The sequence below is a fragment of the Brienomyrus brachyistius genome, chromosome 10 (assembly GCF_023856365.1).
Source record: "Brienomyrus brachyistius isolate T26 chromosome 10, BBRACH_0.4, whole genome shotgun sequence".
In the NCBI taxonomy this organism is placed as follows: Eukaryota; Metazoa; Chordata; class Actinopteri; order Osteoglossiformes; family Mormyridae; genus Brienomyrus; species Brienomyrus brachyistius.
This window is the reverse complement of record NC_064542.1, coordinates 6,010,028-6,035,295: the sequence shown is the minus strand read 5'-3', so window position 1 is coordinate 6,035,295 and position 25,268 is coordinate 6,010,028. Positions and strand designations below refer to the sequence as shown.

At 53.5% G+C, this 25,268-nt stretch overlaps 1 protein-coding gene across 1 annotated transcript in view; it reads right to left on the bottom strand.

Annotated features, from left to right (window-relative positions):
• LOC125750140 (transcription factor COE1-A-like) overlaps positions 1–24,690 on the bottom strand; it is a 31,205-nt gene extending 6,515 nt beyond the window's left edge. Inside the window, exons 1-7 of the mRNA XM_049027539.1 lie at positions 24,684–24,690; positions 24,357–24,490; positions 21,609–21,735; positions 10,643–10,731; positions 4,254–4,319; positions 3,667–3,844; positions 1,320–1,499 (exon numbers count right to left, since the gene is read on the bottom strand). Of these exons, the coding sequence (XP_048883496.1) occupies positions 1,320–1,499; positions 3,667–3,844; positions 4,254–4,319; positions 10,643–10,731; positions 21,609–21,735; positions 24,357–24,490; positions 24,684–24,690 (781 nt within the window). The remainder of the gene's footprint in view (positions 1–1,319; positions 1,500–3,666; positions 3,845–4,253; positions 4,320–10,642; positions 10,732–21,608; positions 21,736–24,356; positions 24,491–24,683) is intronic.
• Positions 24,691–25,268: the final 578 nt, after the last annotated feature.

Below are 25,268 nucleotides of genomic sequence, written 5' to 3'. Positions count from 1 at the left end.
CGATTGATGAGGACCGGAGCTACAGAGCGTGGCCCCGGGATCGATCAAAAGCCCCCGTGAGGAGTCAGGGGGCCCTTTTAAAACACTCGTTAACATCGGCGGATCGAGGCGCTGAAATTGAACCACTGCTCCTGCGATTAGTTTATTGATTTAATTAAGAGTCTTTAATTTAGAAGCTGTGACAGAAGATTGGTGTTTCACAAGCAGTCAGGCGTTATGGACACGCAAGGAGTTGCTGGGAGGTGGGGCACTTTTTAATCCCACCTCCTGTTAAAGGTACAGCACGGTCGGTTTTCCTGAGGAGCATCAATATCGTTGGCAGTGTCTGTCTCGCTGCTGCGAGGCATAAATCACCCGCCCGCCACCGCGGTGCGTCTTGGATTCCCTGCCAGGATCTCCTGCCACTTTAAGACTGGAAAGGCTCTTGTGCTCCACATCCCTTCCCACCATAACTACAGCGAACAAAGGCGCACTGTCACCACGCTCACTGCTTTCCTAATTGAAAAAGAGCAACAACTGAAGGGGAACCAACAATAAGGAAACATGGAGTAAACACCAGATTAAACGGCTGGGAGGATGGGATCCAAAAAGCTGCATATTAAAGGGGTGGGAGGATGGGAACCTAAAAACTTCAGATTAAAGGGGTGGGAGGATGGGAACCAAAAAAACTGCAGATTAAAGGGGTGGGAGGATGGGAACCAAAAAAACTGCAGATTAAAGGGGCGGGAGGATGGGAGTCAAAAAACTGCAGATTAAAGGGGTGGGAGGATGGGAAACGGAATATGTTCGATTTAAGGGGAGGAAGGATGGGAACCAGAACACATTTAATTAAGGGAGTGGGGGGATAGGAACCAGAAAATGCCCAATTAAAAGGGCGGGGAGGATGGGAACCAATAAACATCTGATTTAAGGGGTGGGAGGAAGGGAACCAGAGAACACCAGCTTAAATGGGCGGGGAGGATGGGAATCAAAAAACACCAGATTAAAGGGGAGGGAATATGGGAACCAGAGCACCAGATTAAAGGGGTGGGAGGATAGGAACCAGAAAATACCCGATTAAAGGGGCGGGGAGGATGGGAACCAAAAAACATCTGATTAAAGGGATGGGAGGATGGGAACCATGAAATGTCTGATTAAAGGAGCAGGAGAATGCTGTTTAAGCGCATTGGCTGGGAGCCCTGGCAGAGATGGCATCATATGAAAAAGAGCTTGAGAAAAGGAGGACAAGAAAATGAAAAAAAATAGATATTTCGGCCTGCTGATGCAAACGTTACTGTCTGAGCCTGGTGTGTGACTGGGAATGCGGAGAGGGCACTCACTGGCATAGGGCGAGTTGGCAGCGGAGCCGTTGAGGAAGTTGGGCGAGCCGCCCAGCGTGGACATGCCTGTGTTACCGTAGCCATCCATGCTGGTGGCGACGGAGGTATAGCTGGTCTGCTGTGGTGTGGAGCTGGGCACGTATCCGTGGGGGGAGACGCTGCTCGTGTTCCGGCTGAAGCCTGGGAGGGGCGTTGTGGGGACAGCCAGCAGGGGGCAGTAATGAGGGGAGACAGAAGGCGGGGGTGGTTAGAAACACAAGCGTGGCCTTCAGCAGGAGCTGGCCTCTGTTTGGTTTCCCTGACTGCCTTGACCCACCCCCCGTGCTGTGTGTGATACCCAGGTCTATAGGAAAGGTAAACCGCGAAAGGTCAGGCCTGACCGTGAATTTATATTGACACCTCAGCGTGCCATCGGCATTCAGCTATGCTCGGCTCTCTGGAGGCCCCGCCGTGACCCCCCCCCCCCCCCCCCCCCCAGGTCACTCGCTAGGCCTCCATAGCGCAAATACAAACACGAGCACTATGTTCCTCAGCGGACTGGTCTATTAAGCCTCCGCCTTCTGGCAGCAGGACCTGCTGAATTATTCATGGCCGGGAGTTTATTGTCGGATTTACGCAGCAGAAATCGCTATAATCTCTCAGGAAACAGAACATTGTTCCTGAGTCTCCCTCTCCAGCTAAATGCTTCATAGTCTCTGTGACAAGAAGGGGCTTCTCTTTTACAAACCGCCAGTGCGCATAGAACAAGGGGACCCGGGCATCCGTCTCCCCAGCATTTGCCCCAAAATCATGCACGGATATGTAGGATTTTCCCCCTAATTCGCTACATATTTGTCTTATATCTCCATCACACTCAGAGAAAATGGCTTGTGATTGTAAGCGGCCTCTGGGTGGTCGGCAGATTTCCCAGCTGTCACTGCATGCGGGGTTGGGTGGGAAGCGGAGCGGGTGCCCACAATGAGAGGAATCAGGCCTGGGACACACTTCCTGGGAGGAAGACCAATAACGGGCCCTTCTGAGCACGCTCAGTAACAGCTGATTTTAATGCAGCTTCAGACGGCTCGCTGTGCATGTGATTCAGGGCGGCCGCTTCTGAAGGTGAACGTGACAGGAGACTTAACCCCCCCCCCATCCCGCCCCCGCTGCGTCCAGGCCTTTGCAAATCGGCGAGTTGTCGGCAGAGCCGCGAGTTGGCGATTTCTCCGGGCGATGGAGAGCCACGTGACCTCGTTACCGCCGCCGCACTGCGCCCGCCGCACTGCGCCCGCCGCACTGCACCGCCGCTCTCCCTTTCATTAGGTGTTCCCGGCTTAATTAGAGCCGGGCCTCGGTGCCGAGGTCAGCCAGCGGCGAAGAGACCCTGGCGGCTCCACGGATGCGTGACCCTTGGCCGATATTCTGGTAGGGGGCAGGCGAGCGAACGAGCGGGAGACAGAGAGAGGGAGAGAGAGACACACAGAGAAAGAGGGAGAGAGAGACACACAGAAAGAGGGAGAGAGAGACACACACAGAAAGAGGGAGAGAGAGACACACACAGAAAGAGGGAGAGAGAGACACACACAGAAAGAGGGAGAGAGTTCACCAGAACCAGAACCACAGAGCTGGAGAGGTGGAATACAGACCCTCCACCCAAAAATCACAGACCTAGGATCCCGCCCTTGCAGAGGCCATGGACGCCCGTTCCCCGTTATGAGGGACACCAGGGACGGCCATGGGTCACGGTGTACCTTCGTTTACCAGCGTGTACCAGCGTGCCTCTTAACTTATATGAAGGAGGTAACATCTGAGCCAAAGCCAATCGTACAGCCCTGATGGAGCCACCAATGCCAGGACGAAGGAGCAGAAAATGAGGACATGCCGGACACGGTGACCCCCCCCCCCCACTCTGTCCCTGTGAGGGTCACTGATCCCCTCGGGGTGAGGGACTTGTTTATATGCCTGCTCCATAAATAAATCGGCTTAATTACAGCATGCAGCCCCCCACCCCCGGATTTACAGGTCCCGCCTTCACTCTACCTGAAATCTGCTAGAAGGTGACTTGGTGGTTTTATTTTACTCTGTCAGCCGTCACTGTTGCAAATGCAGCGTTTTGTGTCTCCTATAAGTACTGTCATCTGTCACGGCAGTGTGTCCACAGAAACGTGCAAAGACCTGGATATATATAAAAAATTGGGTTCTCCTTGCTTAGAGAGACTTAAGGGCGAAATGACAATGGAAATCGGTTTCAGCATCCATCCATCCATCCATCCATCCATCCATCCATCCATGTTTGGAACAAGCCGATACAGTGAGGGCTGTGAAAAGATCCCCAGCAGCATTATGGAGTGTCAGGGCGGTGGAGAGACACCTTGGTTAGAGGCTTGAGTGGACTCGGACACGTTGACTGCCAGCTGGCCCGGGAAGGAATTGACCCCCATCATGCCGGCATGGACAGAGCTGTTGGCCAGGCCCGGCAGCTGGTTGTGGTTCCTCGGCACATTGTAGAGCGCCTCCGCAATGTCCGCTGCCCGTTTTAGGATGATCTCCTGCCGTGGGGAGAGGGGCCACGTCATCGAGACATCATCATGGAGGGTTAGAGGGAGCCAGTGAAGATGGAATGGAGAGAAACACTGCAGGGTCCACTCAAGGAACTGTGGGTATATCTCCATGGTTCCTCCCATTATGTCAGCATTAACCAAGCAACTGTAAACTTTCGTTATGTTACTAGTCATAACATGATCAGCACGTGGTTCCTAATTTACATATTAAACCTGCTTTAATTTCTTAGCTTCATATAATGTGTATATAATGCATTCTGGTTATTTTTAATGTTTCTAAGGTTGCAATTTTGAAATAGATCTGGCCCTAGCTCAACCCCCACCCCCCACCAGGTATTTTTTTCCCTTACCTGCACACCACAATGTAAGTGTGAATACCTCTGCCCCCCCCCCTCACCTGGTTGTTGTGTGGCATCCCGTACAGAGCTTCTACTAGGTCGGCTGCCCTCTTCAGGATGACTTCCTGCATGGGGAGGGACGATACGGAATCAGTGGTGAACTGACCTCCTTCAGCTGAAATCCTACCAACCTCAGTAAACTTATAAAAATGCTAAACATCTGCTCTTGACGATGAAGATGCCAAACCAGTAACCTGCTGACGTCTCGGCAGTGTCACTCAGCAGACATGCGGACTGAAAACGTACTAAAATGGCACACAGAAAACCTCTTGGCAGGGAGGGGGGGGGGCATTTTCCCATTGGCTGAGGACCCACCGCACCTCCTCACACTCTTCGATATTGTGGAGAGTTTGGCCACATCATCGCCTGAGAGACATGACTGACAGCTCATGGCAGGGTGGAGGCCCACAACATGAAGATGGCAGGTGGCCTGAGGGTCTGCAACAGCACCCATCACCCATGTGTCCCACCCAACCGAGGCACACGGACATGAAAGGCCGTCCCATGGGGAAAAAAACAAACAGGAAAATCCCAGCTGTCCGGAATTCCCAGAATCAGCAGCCCGGGTCTCACATTCACCGTGCCCATCCTCCAGCAGCTTCTTTGTGTTTCTCCTCTCTCCTTCTTAAATAGGCACCCAGCACTCCCTACCCCCCCCCGCATGGGAGGGTGCACAGCTCTCGCGGCGTGACAAGCAGAAAATTGCTCTGAGCCCCCAGCCGTAACCCCAGGCGCGTGAGCCGGAACGTGAGCGCGGTGTGAGGCCAGCCCGCGTCCCCGCGTCCCCGCGAGCAGCCGCTGCAGGCATGACAGGGAGGTCAGCAAAGCAATAAAGATTTTACTACGCTGTCGGGGGGCACCGCATTCACTCAGTAATGGGGACGCTGCCACCGCGTTAACCTCTCATTACCGACGCTTTCCGGGAGAGCGAGCGAGAGTCTGGGGCCTGATCGGCGAATGCAGGGTGCACAGGGCGGGAGGCGAATCCTCAGCACCGACGCCGGCTCACAGCGGGCATGTACGGCTGGGGGAAAGTGGGAAAGGAGGGGAAAAAGGGGAAAAACATGCATTGAAGCTGCGGCACTTATTCCGGGCATCAAGCACGCGGCCAGGAAGCGGGACCCTCTATAGAGAGGCGCTTACAGCTGTGCTCATTCATGCCCCCTGTTGGTCGTACCCGTCTCCTTTCCCAGGGCGGAACATATCCGCCTCTCATGCGGATTCCAACCTCCCCCCACCACACCTATTCATCTTGCTCCTTGACAGAGGATATGCAGGGGGGGAAAAACATGATTAGACCCCGCCCCAAGTCTGTCCCCATAAACAAACAAATGACATTAGCCACTCGCTGTCCACTGGCCCCCAGCCTGTAACTGGAGCCCGGTTCCCTGGCACAGAAGCGGTTCCAGTAAAACAGAGTGGAGAGCAATAAACAGGAAGGAAATCTGATCCCGGGCAGGGGGGTGGGCAGGGGGCGGGCAGGCGAAGGGCCCCCATGCATCGCTCAGCACGCAGCGCCACCCCCGCAGAGGCGAGGAGTTCAGCCGAGGCTCGCGGCCCCGGGACCCAGGCTCATTGCCGCTGCCGGTGCACCGACACCACACCCCCCACCGGCCACTGTGCCAAACCCCCGGCAGCCCACACCCCCCACCGGCCACTGTGCCAAACCCCCGGCGGCCCACACCCCCTCGGAAGAGCACCGCCTTCTTACAAGGCTCAGGTCAGACGTGGGTGTGAATGCAGCCAGTGTCGTGTCCCCCAGCGGCCTGAACCGCTATAAGGACGAGAAATTCATGGCTGCACTTGTTCATTTGAGATTTTATCGTCTCCTAATGTCCTATTAAGGCTGTAATACAAGCTGGGCGGCAGACATTCTTCTTATGGGAAAGACAGAAATGATGATGTCATACTTCCTGCCTTGACCCCGTGACCCCAGGCTCTGTGTAATGCACACTTTGATTTCATTAACGCCGTTTCCTCCAGCCCAGCATGGGACCTTGAGAATCATAGACACCCCCACCCCTCAAACCCCCACAGCCCAGAAACACTCTACATACTCCAAACATAGGTAGTGTTTCATTTCTTATTCAGTGTGTTTTAATCTCTCCAGGTTCCCTTGGCACACAGACCTTTGTGGGGGGGGGGGGGGGGGGGTTGGGGGGGCAGGCCGACTCCACACCACTGCAGCCAGGAAGCTCGTGTCTACCAGGCCCCATCGGGGTGGGAGGCCGAAATCGCACCATCTCGCTAATGTCTTCCTCTGCGATGGTCCCTGCCTACCTCCCTCTGTGAACGGTGGAACCACCCACTCATCTAGTTCTCAGTGCAGATCTTGGATTTGCTCCATATTTCCGTCTGGGGGGGCTCGACACCTCCCAGACCATGGGTTCTGCTGGCATGAGGTGAGCTTGGCAACCTCTGCTGTTCTCCTTATACCTCTATGCCCCTGGAGCTCCTCTCGTTAAGTGGCTGATCATTTACGAGCGGGATGCAGAGCGAGCCGCTGTAAATCACACTGGACCAGCTTGTGTGGGGTCACGGGTGGATCAGCTCCGCCCCCTGCATCACCTCACGCCCGCTCCCCCATGAGCACTAAAGCATTGTGGGATGACATCACATTGGTGAGGCACGTGCCAGAGGCCAGGTCATGTCCAAAGCATGACTGACAGTCACGCAGAGTGGGAAAGCTCTGGAAATGACAGGAAAGCTTCCGATTCAGGGATCCTAGCGTAGGGGGGGCAGACTGACGTTATGGTGCCCGGGGCCCCTTGGTGGGGGCCAGCCCACTCACACGCTGAGGTGAGGTGCAGGCGGGGGGCTCTGGTAGCTATGGGCCAATGAAATGGCTCCTATGTGACCGACACCAACAGGCTGTATAGTAAAGAAAACAGAAGCAAAGGCGGTTTGCGGTTAGATGGCCGTCACTCGCCGGCAGGAGACTGATGTTATCGGCCTCAGCTATCAGTGCTCAGTTAGGGCTCAGTTATCGGTGTCACACGCCACCTCAATGATGCGAAGGTTCCTGTGTGTACGTCAGACCTACAGGTCTCACACACGCACGCACGCACACACACACACACACGCACATGCACGCACGCACGCACACACACACACACACACACACACACACACACACGCACACACACACATGTAGGATATACCTATCCTTATGGGGCCCGCTCATTCACTTCTATGGGAAAAATGCTAACGCGAACTATGACAACCTTAACCCCCACCCTGTCCTAACCATAACCATAAGTAACCAAGAAAAATACAAGAGTTTTTGCATTTTTAGTTTTTTCATAGCAGTCACTGATTTTTATAAAATAGAGTTGAAAAACAGATATTTATCACATTATGGGAATATTGTGTCCCCATAAGGATAGATATACCCGCTTACACATACACACACACAAACACACACACACACACACACCGACCAGCCCGGCCTGGTATAACTTACTCATGACTCACATCTGAAGCTGACAGTGAGCTCTGCCTGGTTTCCCGGCACACACACACACACACACACACACACACACACACACACACACACATACACTCTGATCTCTGGCCATTTGGTTATACAGAATTTATCAGGCTGCTGACTGTAACGACACTTTCTGCCAGTCGGGGGGGGGGGGGGGGGGGTAACACTGTTTGGCACTCACCAGAAACAGGGGCGGGGGGTTCTAGATTTAAACCCCTAGAGTTGGGGAGAGTTGGGGGCTGTGGATCAGGTGGGTATGAACTGACCGGGAAAATATGGGATATAAATAATGGTGACAACGATGATCAGGGAGGGCGAGATGAACAAATGAGTGAACGAACAGGATCATGAGTGTATAAAATAACTCATCATCATGAAACGGAACCACAGACTGTCCTACGGGTCACAGACGTCAGACTGACGGTCACCTGCGTTATGTCCGGAACTTCCCGTTTCCCTGTCAGTCCATAAAGTGACGTGGAAAAATGTCCTTCTCTTGTGTGTTGTCTACAATGAAATACACTTCAGACTCCCAGTCTTCCATCCATCATACCAACAGCGGGACCCCTAGCTTTTCCATAATGGGCTGACCGCCTAGTGCCTGTAAACTGGAACATTCCCTGACAGCAACTCTGCCTTGATCTTACTGAAATCTCATACAAGTGACACCAACGCCCTTGTGCCGGGCAGGTGAGGGGCGGCCTCACTGTGGTCCCGGGTTGGCCGGGGGGGGTGGGGTGGGCGTGTCCATGGTCCATCCATCTCTCACCTGCCGGTGATTGAGTCCAGCACTTTACAGAAGTACGTCAACAAAGTGTTATTACCTCAATAAAGGGGAAAATCGATAGTGGAGAAATGAACAGCCGGGCCTGGAAACTGATGCCGTTAATATCAGCAGGGGTGGCAGGGCGAGTGGGGACTGCGAGGCTGTGAGCAGGCGGGGGCTTATGGGTAAAGCCTGACATTCCAGCCTCCCTTTTTGTTGCTGGCATTCTTTTGATCCACACATCCCTCTGCTTTATTGAGAATCAGCATTTTCGGATGTGAGACGTAACAGAGAAATAGATCTCTCTTTCTCTTTATTTCCCTATTTTCCTCTTTTCCCGCCGGTTCCACCCCACTCCCCCCTCACAGTGACTCAATTACTGTTGGGCGAGCAGTAATAAAGTCTGGGCAGCAGCGCCTTCGATCGGGTGACCTGCGAGGAGGCGGCCAGGACAGCTGGCTTCACAATGATGAATCACCTGCGTCTGCCTCCCTCTCAGATCAGAACCCCGCTGAGGGGGGGGGCGCGACTCTGGAGGCCCATATAGCCTCGTGCTGCGGACTTAACCCCTCGAGAGCAGTGGGGAAGAGCGAGATGAGGTATGTGCTCATTAACACCAATGGTAACACTGTGTCGGTGTGTGTGTGTGTGTGTGTGTGTGTGCGCGTGTGCGGGGGTGTGTGCGGGCGGCGTGGGGCAGGATGCAGGCAGCAGAGGGCTTTTCAGTTTGCTTTGTTATGTCGTGATGAGTTATGTTATGATATAAAGCTCTGGTTTGGTTATTTACTTGGGCTTCAGGGAGTAAACAGAGGATTTCTGTTTGAAGGGTTTATTTTTCCTTTGTGCTGAAAACCAGACAAGAGTCTGGGAACTTGGAAAAGTCGCTAGGCTGGGGTGGCCATGGCACACACGCCGTCACACACGCAGTCACACACACGCAGTCACACACACGCCGTCACACACGCAGTCACACACACGCAGTCACACACACACCGTCACACACACGCAGTCACACACACGCAGTCACACACATGCAGTCACACACATGCAATCACACACGCTGTGTCACACACGGCGTCACAAGTACATGGTGTCCAGCACATGCCTTCACAAACATTCGGCATCATACACACACGCCATCACACATGTGGGCCCTGCCAATACCTGCCAGTCAATGTTTTCCTCAGTGACACCTGTCAGATTTGACTCCTGCCAGAGTTGCGGTGGGCCGGGGAATTGTGGGAAACGCCTGTCAGGTGACCCGGGGTCACGGCCAATGGGGAGTAAGCAATCATGACACTGAAATATGTGTGGGGAGGCCGCTGGGGTTGCCTGATCACCTGAATTATTTAACGTGAACTTGTGCGCGAGCTTTAAGGGTAGCGGGTGCTGCTTTTTAACCTTTGGGCACCTGCCCCTGACAAACCCTCTGCACAGCTCCCCTCATACAACATGATCTGTGCTACACTCTTTGCCCACACGCAGCAGCACACCCCCCTGCTGGCCCGGGGGGCATCTGCGCAGTGTCCTGCCCATGTCACATGGAACACTTGCTTTGGTCACAGCCTGCACAGGCCCCCTCTGCTTTCTCCACAGTTCTCACAGATAATGTCACACACACACACACACACACAGACACACACACACATTGTCCTGCTGCAATTCCAGCACAAACAAAATTCACTTGCTTTTTGGGGGTGTTTTAATGAAAACACTGAGAGCCCCCGTCTCATGTGACGTGGTGTCACAGGACAGCCTCTCTAGGTACGACCGCGGTGTCAGGATACCACACCTGGGCCAGGCAGAAGGGAAGAGTTGTGAAGGGGGGTCATCACCATGGCAACCATGCCAGCCCCAGCCACAGTGATGCCCCCAAGTGTTTGTGGTGGCCAAAAAGGTGGGTGGCCAGAACAGACGGCGCGGGAGGAAGAGAGAATGAGTTTGAGTCCATCTATACTTGTGGTTTGAAGGGAACTTTTCACTTGTATTTAACAGCATGTGGCCCAGAGCGGAGGGGCAGTGTGGCCATTGAGGGGTAGCTGGAGGGGTCCTCCAGTCATTTTCTGTAGGGGAGGGGGGGGGTAAGGGAGAGGGGGAGAACAAGGGAGGAAGGGAGGGGGCACAGAACTGACCTTGGGTAAGCGCTCGGGGTCGCCAGGGTGCCGTGGGATGACCTTCTGCAGCCGCTGGAAGCCGTAGTCGATGGTGGGCTCATTCAGGGCTGGGGGCAGCAGAGGAGAAGCTTGTGTTACACACCGATGCATCACACACTGCCAGGCGGCGTAGCGGTCCCTGTGGTCAGGGGCCCTCCTTAAACAGGGCCCTCCTTCATTCAATGACCCGGGCCTTCCAGAAGCTCCCGGAGCCAGGTCTCACCCAGACACAGAGGAACCAAGCGCAAGTAAATCAGCATGCAAGAATTATAGCACCGTCATCCTCACCTCTGCTCTACAAGGGCGGGAAATCAGCTCCATCAGACAGTAACACGATTCCAAAGCTGCCGCAGGTGGAATTTCTCTCATTAATAAAGCCCGTTACAGTCAGAGTTAACAAAAAAAAATCAGATGGATAATGGATTAGATTTAAACCTGTGCTCGCATTAATGGATGCCCTGTCACTGCCTATCAAAAGGAGATTGCCTCGATTTATTTTAAAAAAAGTACCGGAAAAAGCAGGACCTGCTCCAGTAATCTGGGATTTTGGGAGAACATTTGCGTTACATTTAGAGCTTCAATTACCAGGATAAACTCTTTATCTTGTCACGAGTGAGACGTCGAAGACAATCAGTCACAGACGAGGGGGAAGCATGTTGATGGCGGGGAGGGGAGGTTGTGGCGCAGTAACCACGACGCGTTGTGGAGGAGGGGCTCCACAGGGCGGCAGTAGCGTCCGCCACAAGCGGAGGAGCGAGGACGGTGGCAACAAAGGGACGGTTTGATGCGGGCGCCGTCTTTTCGCTCTGCCGACAACGTTTAACTCCTCAAACAGTCTCCCTACAGCCATTCACGAGCGAGAACGAAAGAGCTCCTGGCGAAATTGCCCATCATCACAGCTTAAGCAGCCTCACCTCTTCCCAGCAAATAGCCCACGTCAGCATTCGCAGAGCTCAGCAGTAACTATGCTGCACTTTTAAAATCCCAGCCCTAAGTTTGGGAAAAGTGTGGGCCCCCTTGGGTCACGAGAGCCCGGGGCCCCATAGCTCAAGACACCATTGACGGTTCTTTACATAACGAGAGCGAACACGAGGGCGGAGTGATATTTTCTGAGGAATCTGACACGCTCCATGCCGCCCTGCTCTTGTTTTCCTAACCCCCCCACGGGGTTTTACCTGAGACACTCATGGTATTCCGATGGTGGAACAGCGATCCTTTCTTCTGCCAGATTGAAACTGTTTGCCCGTTGGTCTCTGTGCTGCCCCCTTCAGGTCCCTTGTCAGATTCAATAAACCCCCCTCCCCCCAAAGGTGTGCTGGGCTCCTGAGCACAAGTGGAGGGAATGGTGGGGGGGGGAATGGAGCTTACTGGCTCACATGCTGTAATGACCAGAGTGATCAGAAGCAGTTACGGACCTGGCCTTCAGGGGGCGCTCCTCTGTCAGCATGCTTTACGGCAGGCCAATCAGTGTCCAGCTATTTCCTCCCAGGCCAATGGGTCACACACATGAGTCAGAGAGGAAGGGAGTTTGCCCCCCCTCTCCCCCCCCGCCGCAGGCTCTATATCACCTTGTCCGTTCTGTGTCCTTTAAAACCCTCCCCAAAAGATATGACACAAATTGAAGCTAATTAGCACCAAACAGAGAGATTAAATCAATACATGGAGACTCTCTGACTTTCCCCACACTGCGACCCCCCACTACCTTCTCACCGCTGCGGCCTCTTTAACTCGACACACCGAGCCTCTTTCACGCCAACAAAGCTTGTATTGTTAATAACAGCCTCTCAGAGATGAGCAATAGAGAGAGGAGTCTGTCTTCCCGCACGACCAACACCTGATGTAAGTGTTTTAAAAAACCTGTCTAAATACAGCGCCGGGCAGCCGGGGGGGGGGCTCCTCAACTGTGGGGGGGGGGGGGGGGGGAGCACTGCACACAGCGTTATGCTCTGACGAGGCTAATTCAATTAGTCGAGTCCCGGCACTGATATTTGAGGGGAAAGTAAACAGCACCTGGATCCGAGGAAAAGGACAAAGTGCCAACAGCAGCAGAATTAACCTCCGTCTCCGTCTCTCTCTCCCCCGTCCTCCTTGTCCAACAAATTAAAATTCCCTCACCTTGTCTAGCATGTCCTAATTAACGACCAAACCTGGCTCTTCTGTGAAGAACCGTTCAGCGGAATGGACAAATCTCTCTCTTTTTTTTTTCTCCCTGCCATAAATTAATTATTTGCTCATTCAGTTCGTTAGTTCTCACTGAACGACGTTTGACTATGTTTAATCACTGGGACTAAACATATAAGGTGCGGCTGCTGGGTAGGGGGCCTCCGCGACGCCTGCTGTCCAGAAGCAGGTGGCGTTTGTGAGGGACATGGGACGCTGGCGGCCTGTGTGCCTCTCTTTCGCCTCCCCACCTCCCTTCTGTCTGCCCCACCGGCCACAGCCTGGGAGCCTCCTCATGGTCTATCGCTCGCTCGCACATCTGATAGGACAGACTGCCTGCCGTCCCGGACCGGACCGGAGGGGAGCGTCAGCTGGGGTGCATGGATCTTTCCGGAAGTGTGCCTGGTAGACTAGGGGTGATGCCTGCAGGTGGCTGCCTGGTCCTCCCCAGCGGGCTGCTTTCCAGGATGCAGAGGGGGCCCGGAGAATTCGAGCCTTCCTGTCTGTTTAACCGAGTGCATTTACTGTGGATCTCTGAAGATCTCTCCCTCATTCTCTGTCTATGACATTTGGGAACTGCCTTCCGGAATAAGGGGGCACTGGAGGGTTTGGGACGAGTCCCAGGAAACCAGTCCCTCTAATCCCAAATAACCGGTGAAGGTCTAAATCTGCCCGTCTGTATCCTTTACTCACAGCCAATCGGGATTTTTTTACCCATTCAATTAAACAAGAACACGGTGCCGCAATTAAAAACATAACGAAGATCAGGCAGAATGGCCAAACACGGCCGTGAGGTTAAGCACAGCCAGTGGGTCAGGGGTCACGGGGACCCGGGCAGGCATCCGCAGCTGCTGACATTAATTTGTTTACGTGTGATTAACCATGTATTTATTTATGCAGGGGGGGGCGGGGGGGGGGGAACGAAACCTTTCTAAGCCGTGATAGAGAACAGACACTTTCTGAAATCGCTGGGAAAAAGAAAACGGGAAAGAGAAGCAGAGCCTGAGGCTGATGATAGATCATATTTAAATGGCCTTCCTGTAATTAGGGACGGGGGGCACTGGGCACGGGGACATAACTCTTTGAAGCACGGGCTGGCGGACAGGGGGGGGGTGGGCAGAGGGATAATGAAGCGAGAAGGGAGGGGTGGGGCGCGTGTAAGAGGCCCATTAATGTGGCGATATAGAGATGGATGGGGCCGGGCCCTGTGTAAACAGCGCGCTGCACTTGGGGTGTCCCGGCATGTTTACGCCCCCTTATTGCTATTGATTTCTACATTCTGGGCAATCTTCTCACCAGCCAAGCAGATAATGTATACTTACTGGGGGGGGGGGAATGGCAGAGGGGGACGCTGGGTAGGGTGGGTAGTTTGGTGTTGGGTGTGATTATGCAATCGCGAGTGTAACGCATGTCACGTTAATAAAACTCATTTGATTTGTCTCGCTGATACATTAGGATTCAATTAAGTGTCCCTCCCTGAAATGAATCTGGAGAATGAAACGCCATCTGAGGGAGGAAGGTGGCCGCAGGGGGGCTTGGGGAGCACCGGGGGGGCACACTGGGGGGCACTGATGTATCCACTCCCAAGCGACCTCTCATTCCACTGCGTGTTTGGAAGCGTGTTCTCCGAAAACCGAATAAAGCATTAACTTCACATCAGCGTGTGTTACGGTCTCTGCCGTCAACGCCAGCTCCCATGATAGCGGGACTGTATTACGATAAAAAGACATGCAAAAAAAACACGTTTTATACTGACTCACTTTGGCAACACAACGTGAAGCTACATTATAGCAAAAAAAGTGTTTACATTCCACTTGGAAAAAAAATTGCCAGGTTCAGCATTAGGCCCTATCATACTGGACACACAATGCTGCATAAGTACTTATAAACACTCAGCTTATCAGAGATTGCCTGGGAAGCACTGGGTGTGAGCACAACTGTCTCTGCATCCACCTCAAGGGTACGAAGGCTGCGTGTTTGGAGGAGTCTTTCCGCACACCAGCTCAACACTGAGCCCCAGCCGTTCTCCTCTCACATTAACGAGGCATATTTGTCTATCGCAGCATCCCCTGCAAACCCCAGAGACTGCAGTGTGTGGAAAATGCGAAGACGACGCCTGTTTCTGAGACGCCGTAACCAGCACGTCTGGCACCAGCAGTCACAGCCCATCCGATTAGGTTGTTAGATCACGTGCTTCAGCCTTTCTGATGCTCAGTCGGACTGCGAGGGACCTGCTGACCCCGTCTGTCTGCGCTGAGTATTCAGTTACAGCCATTAGTAAGCAGGTCTGCCTAACAAACTGCACTCTGACTGTATGTATATATAAAGTAACATCAATTGCGACATACAGACACACACACCCGCAGAAATAAAAGTATTGTCCAGGGAGTGACTGGAATAGAGGGGAAATTGCACAGCCTACCCACTGACCTCCTATGGACGTGTAGCAATCAAAACACTGGGGATGTATTCAGAGCGGCAGCTTTCGTTTTTAAGCGTTTTCTCTGGGCTGGGTTATATATTGGGGGGGGGGGGGGTGGCTCCCCTGCATTTTGTCCATCTCCGTCCCCTCCTCGGGGGCCCGTCATCTCCATGTGCTGCCGTGTGCAAAGCGAGGTGACCTGGTCACGTGACATCCGAGCCGAGATTACGGCACGCTCAAATATATGGGCCTCAGAGAGCAGACACCACCACCCCCCCCCCCCAGTTGGACACCCCCTCCAATAAAACACCAATACTATTTTCAAAATCGAAGCAATCCCTTAAACTTAACAGCGTAAATAAATAACCGGGCCGGGTGTTTTGCCTCGGCAATGGCTGTTTTCTGAAAGATTCCTCACAATCGCACGGACCGGTCCTCATGGAAATTTCATGAGGCACGATGCAGGAGGCCTCATATTTCACAGTAATGACCCTAAGGGTGGGGGAAGTGACACGTGTGCGTGTGGGGGTGGGAGGACTGGAGGGTAACAGGAATAATCCTGAACATTAACAATTAGCAGCTGAGTAATATTTTGAGTATTAAAAACAGCTTAAAGGAGAGTGCTTATGACTATTGGACTACCCCCCCCCCCCCCCCAAGGTCGATGGGTGATCCGGGCTGGTAACCTGCCTTCACACGGGTCAGACCAATCTGCAGCTGCAGGGGAGGAAGGCAACCGGCTAAAGAGGCAGACGTCCGTGACTCCAGGCTGCGCTCTCAGACGGCGAATGGGGAGGGCATTTAACAAGCACTTGTGGGCTTGGAGAGAACCTGATAATATCAGAAGAGTGGGGGGGGGGGGGCGTAAGGCGCACTTGCCCTCTCCTCAGCCTGCTGTTCCCTCTATTCCTGCCCCTTCTGCGGCCCCCCCCACAGAAGTCGATCTTACTCAGGTGTGATCTCATACAGCATAGATGGGAATCGATGGGCCCGGTGGCAGAGCGCTCGATAACCCTGAATTATTGCTTCATTTTTCTGCTTATTATAGATGAGCCTTGTTATTTTTTCCAGCCCACGTCGCCCAGGGATCGATACGCCACAATCTTATTTTTTTCCATTTTTCCATAAACCCTGCGACTGCGTTTATTTGGAAAATCCGACAAGCTAAATAAGGCATCGCGGGAGAACAGCAGAAAAAAGCCCGCGCTGTGGATCCATACGCATAAAGCGCATCGCTTGTTTTTCCCGTCCACGCCCGCGGTGACACCGGAGACGTCTGCGCAGCGTTACAGCGCAAGAACTCTTATTTTTTCGGCAAATCAATTTCGCCTCAAAATCAATTTGCCGCTACAAATGTTTGCTGTGCTTGGAAGCCATTGGGGCCGATCTTTAATGGGAAGTACCTGCCTCTCAGAGGCTGACGTGTCCGCAGCAGGAATTAAACGTAAAAGTATTAGGACACTTGCTCATTAATTAAGGATAAACATTTTTTTTTAACTTCGCCTTTTCTGAGAGCAGAGGGCGGCCTTTTGGTGCGAGTGGAAGCCGTTCCACTTTTAATGAAACCGCTCCCTGACGTGAACATGACGTGCGTTCCGACGTATCGGATGGAGGATCTGGTGCGGGCTGTCTGCCTCTCTGTCTGAGCCCCCGCGCCCGTCGACAAGACGTGAAAGGACAGGAAAGCAGAGAGCACCTTTGCACGGAGACCCGAGGAGATACAGGACAGGCACCGCCCGCGGGATCAGCCTGGAACGGCAGCAGCCCCCCTGCTCTTGCCTGCCGCTGTTTGTTTATCGGATGCCACTTTGCACCTCCAAGATGGGGGGGAGGGGGGCAGTTGTATTTGGGCAAGCTGCTCTTCACAGGTGCCGTAGCATGTTCCCACTGCGCATATGCCTCCGGCGGCCTGTACGGGCTGGCGTCATGGCAACCATGGTCACACCAGCCTGGGCCAAAAAAAGCAGGGCGGCCGTCCCGTTTAGCGGGGCGTGTGAGTGGGGGGCGTGAGAGTGGGGGGCGTGAGGAGAGCCTCCTGCTGGGAGAGGGACATGACGCGAGTCAGCACACAGCCACACCTCCCATTCTTAACCTCTGCGGTGGTGCGGACGAGGAGCCCGCTGGGGTCGTGCTCAGGGGCCCCGTTTGCACGTCACCGTTGGCCCTGAGCCATCACCATATCGATTTAATCAGATCCCCTGGCTCCGCCCCCTTCCCCACAGTCAGATGGGGGGGGGGGGGGGATTAGGCTCACCAGCTGCCCCATAACACTGACGCCAGCTGCCAGAGAGAACTGCCAACCGCCTATGATGAGTTTCTGCTGGTGAGTGGGCATTGCAGGGCGCCGCCTGCAGGCGGGTGGGGAGATGGACGACCATCAGGCCTGGCCGGGACTCCGAAGGCTGAGGGGGGGGCCAAGAGATGGAAGGGAGGGGTATGGAGAGGAAGGATGGGTCATGGTGACCGGGGGGAGCGGCTGATGTGAGCACAGGACGCAGGACGTGCAGGGGGCGGTGAAGCAAGGGACGGACGTGGGGGTGGGGGCATCTCTCCCCTGTACTGGGGAGTAGCTCCAGCAAGCTGGCCAGAGGGGGGTGGGGTGGCGTGGAGGGAGGGGGGCACAGAACAGACAGCTGAGGCCCCACATACACAGACACTCAGAGACACACACATGGGCACATGGAGAGACACAGATACACACACACACACACACACACACACACACACACACACACACACACACACACACACACAGACACACACACATGCCCAGGAGCACCTTCTCCAGCCCCACCACCCCGAGGCGCATCCTCAGCTCTCCTCCGGAGGGGGTGTCAGTGCTCCCAGTGGCAGATACATCGTGTTTCACTTTCTTTCCTGCTTTCATATTCCTGTAGTTATAAAGGTCTGCGGATGCAGCTCTTTGGTTTTTTAGGTCAGAATGAGACAGGAAAGAATATAAAGAGCCGAAGCCGGAGGCCGAGGTGCCGTTTAGTCCCGACCTCTGGGGGAACTCGACCTTGACGCTGGCGAGGCGACACGGGCACCAGATTAAGTTTCCTAATTCACATGCTGGAAAAAATGGCTAAATGAGCGGGTCAAAGGTCAGCTCCCCCTACTTTATAAAGCACTTAGCGGCCAGACAAGAGCATTTACAGCGGGGGAGCCTGCAGGGCGATTCGGGCCAAACCATGATTAAAAACCATTTCTTTGTAATGGGAGCAGACCACCAGAAACGAGCCCAATTAAATGGGGGGTGGGGGATACGTGACGATGGGGTCCCAGCAAGCGTCCCTGTGTTAGGAGAAGCAGAACAGTCAGAATGCCTGAATCTGTGCTCCTCCCCTGGGTGCGGGATCAGGCAGAGGGCCGAGGCCGGGGGTGGGATGTACCGGACCCGAATGTAATGATGTTACCTGCTGCTAGATGGACACAGTGACATTCGCACACTCCCTCTGTACACAGAGAGAAAGATACACACAGCATCAGGCAGGTTGGCGTCTTCCTCTTTACATCTGCATGTTCCTCTTTACATCTGCTTGTTCCTCTTTACATCTGCTTGTTCCTCTTTACGCCAGCATGTTCCTCTTAATGCCTGCATGTTCCTCTTTATGCCTGCCTGTTCCTCTTTACGCTTTATGCCTGCCTGTTCCTCTTTATGCCTGTGTGTTCCTCTTTATGCCTGCCTGTTCCTCTTTATGCCTGTGTGTTCCTCTTTATGCCTGCCTGTTCCTCTTTATGCCTGCCTGTTCCTCTTTACGCCTGTGTGTTCCTCTGTATGCCTGCCTGTTTCTATTTACGTTTGCGAGTTCCTCTTTACGCCAGTGTGTTCCTATTTATGCCTGCATGACCTCCTTCCTTGCTAGTGAAAGAGTGAATGATACTGGTTACGATTAAAAAGGGATGGTTTGGGGGCCTTGGGTGGACAGGGACGTGTGATGCACTGAATGCGGCTTGGCTTTCATTCTGCTGCTCTATCGCTCCCTGTTACAAAAAAGCACGCGGGGAGGAGGGAGGAGTTACAAATCACTGTGGATCATTTATAGTACTCTCTAAATTGGTCTGGGATTTCTTCCACTCAGTGTGAAACCTTAGCAAAATGGTTTGCAACCCCCACCTTATTATCTTGAAATGAACTTATTACAAACAAATTTTTCCTCGGGGGCTGCTCTTATAATTTTCAATTAGGTGAGACAGGGCAGTGGGCCCAGAAAGACCATGGGCTCAGTCCTGGCCTAACACACACTGAGGGTGTGTGTGTGTGTGTGTGTGTATATATATGTTTATGTGTGTGTATATGTTTGCGTGTGCGTATGTGTGTGAATGTGTGTATATGTGTGTGTGTGTGTATATATATGTTTATGTTTGCGTGTGTGTGTGTGTGTGTGTGTGTGTATATATGTTTATGTTTGCGTGTGTGTGTGTGTGTGTGTGTGTGCATATGCTTGTGTATGTATTTGTGTGTGGGGGGGGAGGGTTCTGCATGTAAGGCTGTACCAGCGTTTTCAGGGCCTCTTAAAAGCCAAATAGTTACAAATGTAAATAACTGTCTAGTCTGAAGTGTAACGCTGAGGAATCGGGAATGGCACAGGCCCCGGAAGGCTGCCGGAAGTTCCCCCACCCGTCAGGAATCGGGAATGGCACAGACCCCGGAAGGCTGCCGGAGGTTCCCCCACCCGTCAGGAATCGGGAATGGCACAGACCCCGGAAGGCTGCCGGAAGTTCCCCCAGTCGTCATGAATCGGGAATGGCACAGACCCCGGAAGGCTGCCGGAGGTTCCCCCAGTCGTCAGGAATCGGGAATGGCACAGACCCCGGAAGGCTGCCGGAGGTTCCCCCAGTCGTCAGGAATCGGGAATGGCACAGACCCCGGAAGGCTGCCGGAGGTTCCCCCACCCGTCAGGAATCGGGAATGGCACAGACCCCGGAAGGCTGCCGGAAGTTCCCCCAGTCGTCAGGAATCGGGAATGGCACAGACCCCAGAAGGCTGCCGGAAGTTCCCCCAGTCGTCAGGAATCGGGAATGGCACAGACCCCGGAAGGCTGCCGGAAGTTCCCCCAGTCGTCAGGAATCGGGAATGGCACAGACCCCAGAAGGCTGCCAGAAGTTCCCCCAGTCGTCAGGAATCGGGAATGGCACAGACCCCGGAAGGCTGCCGGAAGTTCCCCCAGTCGTCAGGAATCGGGAATGGCACAGACCCCGGAAGGCTGCCGGAAGTTCCCCCAGTCGTCAGGAATCGGGAATGGCACAGACCCCGGAAGGCTGCCGGAGGTTCCCCCAGTCATCAGGAATCGGGAATGGCACAGACCCCGGAAGGCTGCCGGAGGTTCCCCCACCCGTCAGGAATCGGGAATGGCACAGACCCCGGAAGGCTGCCGGAAGTTCCCCCAGTCGTCAGGAATCGGGAATGGCACAGACCCCGGAAGGCTGCCGGAAGTTCCCCCAGTCGTCAGGAATCGGGAATGGCACAGACCCCGGAAGGCTGCCGGAGGTTCCCCCAGTCATCAGGAATCGGGAATGGCACAGACCCCGGAAGGCTGCCGGAGGTTCCCCCACCCGTCAGGAATCGGGAATGGCACAGACCCCGGAAGGCTGCCGGAGGTTCCCCCAGTTGTCAGGAATCGGGAATGGCACAGACCCCGGAAGGCTGCCGGAGGTTCCCCCACCCGTCAGGAATCGGGAATGGCACAGACCCCGGAAGGCTGCCGGAAGTTCCCCCACCCGTCAGGAATCGGGAATGGCACAGACCCCGGAAGGCTGCCGGAGGTTCCCCCACCCGTCAGGAATCGGGAATGGCACAGACCCCGGAAGGCTGCCGGAAGTTCCCCCAGTCGTCATGAATCGGGAATGGCACAGACCCCGGAAGGCTGCCGGAGGTTCCCCCAGTCGTCAGGAATCGGGAATGGCACAGACCCCGGAAGGCTGCCGGAGGTTCCCCCACCCGTCAGGAATCGGGAATGGCACAGACCCCGGAAGGCTGCCGGAGGTTCCCCCAGTCGTCAGGAATCGGGAATGGCACAGACCCCGGAAGGCTGCCGGAGGTTCCCCCACCCGTCAGGAATCGGGAATGGCACAGACCCCGGAAGGCTGCCGGAAGTTCCCCCAGTCGTCAGGAATCGGGAATGGCACAGACCCCAGAAGGCTGCCGGAAGTTCCCCAGTCGTCAGGAATCGGGAATGGCACAGACCCCGGAAGGCTGCCGGAGGTTCCCCCTCCCGTCAGGAATCGGGAATGGCACAGACCTCAGAAGGCTGGCTGAGGTTCACTTAGCTGTCCTCTTAATATAGGCTGGAGAGCACAACCTGTCGGCAGTGCTAGAGCTGAGAAACCCTCCTCCCCCCACCCCCGGCGGGCCCAGCCTACCTGTATAGATGAACCTCCCGGGGGTGCCTTTGCAAAACTGTTTGGACTTGTAGGAGAGGGTGACCTCCACCACGCCAGGGATGTGCCGGGGCGGGGTCTGTACGCGGATAGCATGGGGGGTGATCAGCTGGGGGGAGATGAGGGCAAGGAGGGGGCGTTAGAGTGGACCCAGCTAATGAAGGACAGGTGAGAGTCTGGCAGTACGTACAAACATGCACAAACAGACACAGACACACACCGAGACATACACACACACACAGATAAAAAAAGCCAGAGCCTGCAATCCCATGAGACTTTAGCATGTCACCCCTCCCAGATCACTGGCTGAGCTGCACGATGACCCACTTATAAACAGCCCTTTGTGTTTCGTGCTTTGCTGCCCTGCAGGGGGCGTCATTAGCATTGACATGGCTGTTCGTGTGGCTCACCAGTGAAGAATATCATTAGCAGAGGTGAGGGAACATCCACAATCAGAGATGCTGTCCCCCCCCTCCCCATTATCACCCCCACCAGCATCAGCACCAGGCTGCCATGGGCACCATCAGCTGCCAGCCCTGGAAGGTACACCCCCGCACGGATCCCCGCCGGACCAGGCGATCTTCTGTTACCCTCCAAGAATACACCACTCTGCTAAGTGCCCATAAAAAGGCCGAAAACTCCACTCGAAAACACCCCATGAGGGTTAATTAGGGTATTTATAAGCCCAGGCCTTGTCCTTAACCCCGCCCCCCACCCCGATCACAAACAGCTTCTCAGAAAACGATTACAGCAAAACAGAAAGCAAATTAAAAATGGAGAACAACAACTATAATAATTAAATCATTCAAAATTAAGGCCTAATGACTGAAACATACAATATGAACCAAATGTACAGGAGTGTGCTATGTAGTGTCTCTTAAAGAAAAACAAATACACATGAAATTCCCCGAGGGCAGTAAAGAAAGCAAACATACTCAAATCTGGTTGTGATTGGATCAGCTCATTAACCAGAGGGCTGAAGTGCCGGGGGGGGAGGGGGGGTTGTCGATTTCACCCCTTCTTGAGCCATTTTCATTCCTCATCATGCATGAGCAAGAGCAGAGACTCTGGGGGCCCTGGCACTGGTCAGGGAGGGGAAACTCCCCCCACCAAAATCCAAGGTCACCAGGTTTTGTGGGTTGAACCCCTCACCGGAAAGTGGGGACCTCCCAAATAGGTCCCAGATGCGAGTCTCTAAAAAGGCACTGGTAAGGGGTAAGGTGTCAGCTGGACACACACACACACACACACACACACACACACACACACACACACACACACACACACGGTTGAATTCATATCTTTGTGGGTACCATCCATTCTTTGCTATGGGAAAAACCCCAGTCCCAACAATTGCAACCTTAACCCAGCCCAGCCATAAGTAACCAAAGAAAATGTAGTTTTTTTATTGCAGTTAGAGATTTTTGTTATAAAGATTATAGAGATTTTTTTGGTCCTTGTGGAGACCAAAAATATGTATTACCCACACATACATATACATATACACACACACACACACACACACACACACACACACACACACACACACACACACACACGCATATGTAGGGTATACCTATCCTTATGGGGCCCGCTCATTTACTTCTATGGGAAAAAAGCTAACGCTAACTATGACAACCTTAACCCCCACCCTGTCCTAACCATAACCATAAGTAACCAAGAAAAATACAAGAGTTTTTGCATTTTTAGTTTTTATACGTATATTTATCACCTTATGGGCACATTGTGTCCCCATCAGGATAGGTATACCCGCTCACGCACACACACATGCTCACACACACACACACACACACACACACAAACACACACTTGACCTAAGTCAATGTCACTTCCCTCTAAGGTCAAAGCCATAACCAGCTCAGCCTTACTGAGATTATTACATAATTTTCTGTCTTAACAGTTTTAGCCATTTACACAGCTGAGTACTTCCATCAATCAATCTCCTGGAGTCTGTTCCAGGAAGTACAAAGCTGGGGTTCAAGCTTAGTACTTCATTATATCAAATTTCAATGTGAGATGTTCAAAGGCACAACAGGAGTGCCCTGGCCAGACTTAGACCTCAGACCATAGACTATGGAGGACACCCCCAGGCCCCTATCCTTCCTCTCTTAATGCATACTGAATACTCAGCCTTGTCAGAACATCTATCAGCATGCCATGCAGTACGGCGCCACCCGGTGGGGAGACATTGCCCATCATCTCCTTCACTATGCAGGCCTTCACTCAACAGATACAGCCCCCTAACCCTCCGGCAGAAAGTGCACTACAAATGAGAGGCTTTTTAAAAGAATCGCACTTTCATACGGAACAGCTCGTCTCAAACACCAACCCAATTCTGAAAATTTATTTCCAAGTGAGTAACAAATAAGCCTTAGAGGAGACGGCTTCGTCTGGCCATGACAAAGAAACACACAAGGGCTGAGAGATGGGGGAGGCTCTGGGAGACTCGCTTTCAGCTTGCAATTCATCACTGTTATTTATCTGCTCCCCCCCCGCTCCCTCCCCCAGCTGGGTTCTGAAGGTTCTGAAGTTCTGAGTCTGAATCTGCACTTTTTTTACAGACCGACCAGGAGTTGTTGTGATTTATGGGTTCGGTCCGCCTCTACTGAGGGTCAGCACTCGCTGTTTTACCCGTATCTGCTACTGCCTGTACTTGGGGGGGGGGGGGGGGGGGGGAACCCCCACAGACGACGACAGGAAGTGACTGACCTCGCTCCAGACCAGCATTGTGCCGAAGATGACCTGCAGCCCATCGAAGAAGTTGTCCCCGATGATGATGACGGTGGCACCTCCCGTCGTCCACCCTTCGCTAGGACTGATGGCCTTGATGCAGGGGGTGGCTGCTTTTCGGGGAGGGGGGAGGAGAGGAAAGATCACTCTGCATGAATTTAAAAATGTCTGCTGGTCCTAGTAGATCTCACAGCGTGTTCATGTGCTGTGGTCCAGCCGAGCAAAGAAGACTGGACTCCACTGGGAAGCTGGCCGTAACGGTGCTTCTCGAGGATCAGGCATGACACATGACAGGCAGGGCCGTACAGTCCATATGGGGGGGACTTAGGAAATAAATACTGTCTATGACTTGAGACACGCTGACGCACAGACAGTACTGATCTGATGTTCTGCGTTAGTACATAAGAACATAAGAGATTTACAAACCAGAGGAGGCCATTCGGCCCATCAAGCTCGTTTGGGGAGCTAACTAATAGCTCAGAGTTGTTAAAATCTTATCTAGCTCTGATTTAAAGGAACCCAGGGTTTTAGCTTGCACTACACTAGCAGGGAGACTATTCCATACTCTAACTACACGCTGTGTAAAGAAGTGCTTCCTCAAATTCATTTTAAAATGAATTCAGGTAGAGGTAAGATGCAGAGATGAGACAATGGACACACTGCCATCCACAGATACCCCAGAAACACACACACATTCAATTTTGCCCCCCCCCCCCCCCCCCCCCAATATCTCCATGGGGAGAGTCACCAGGTGATCCATTGACGGGGGGGTGAGAAGAGGACAGGAGGCCTGAAAGTAAACGAGAGACAGTGGGAGAGAGGGATGGGGGAGAGGGAGAGAGGGATGGGAACGAGAAGAGGTCTGGAGGCCTGAAAGTCAATGAGGGAGAG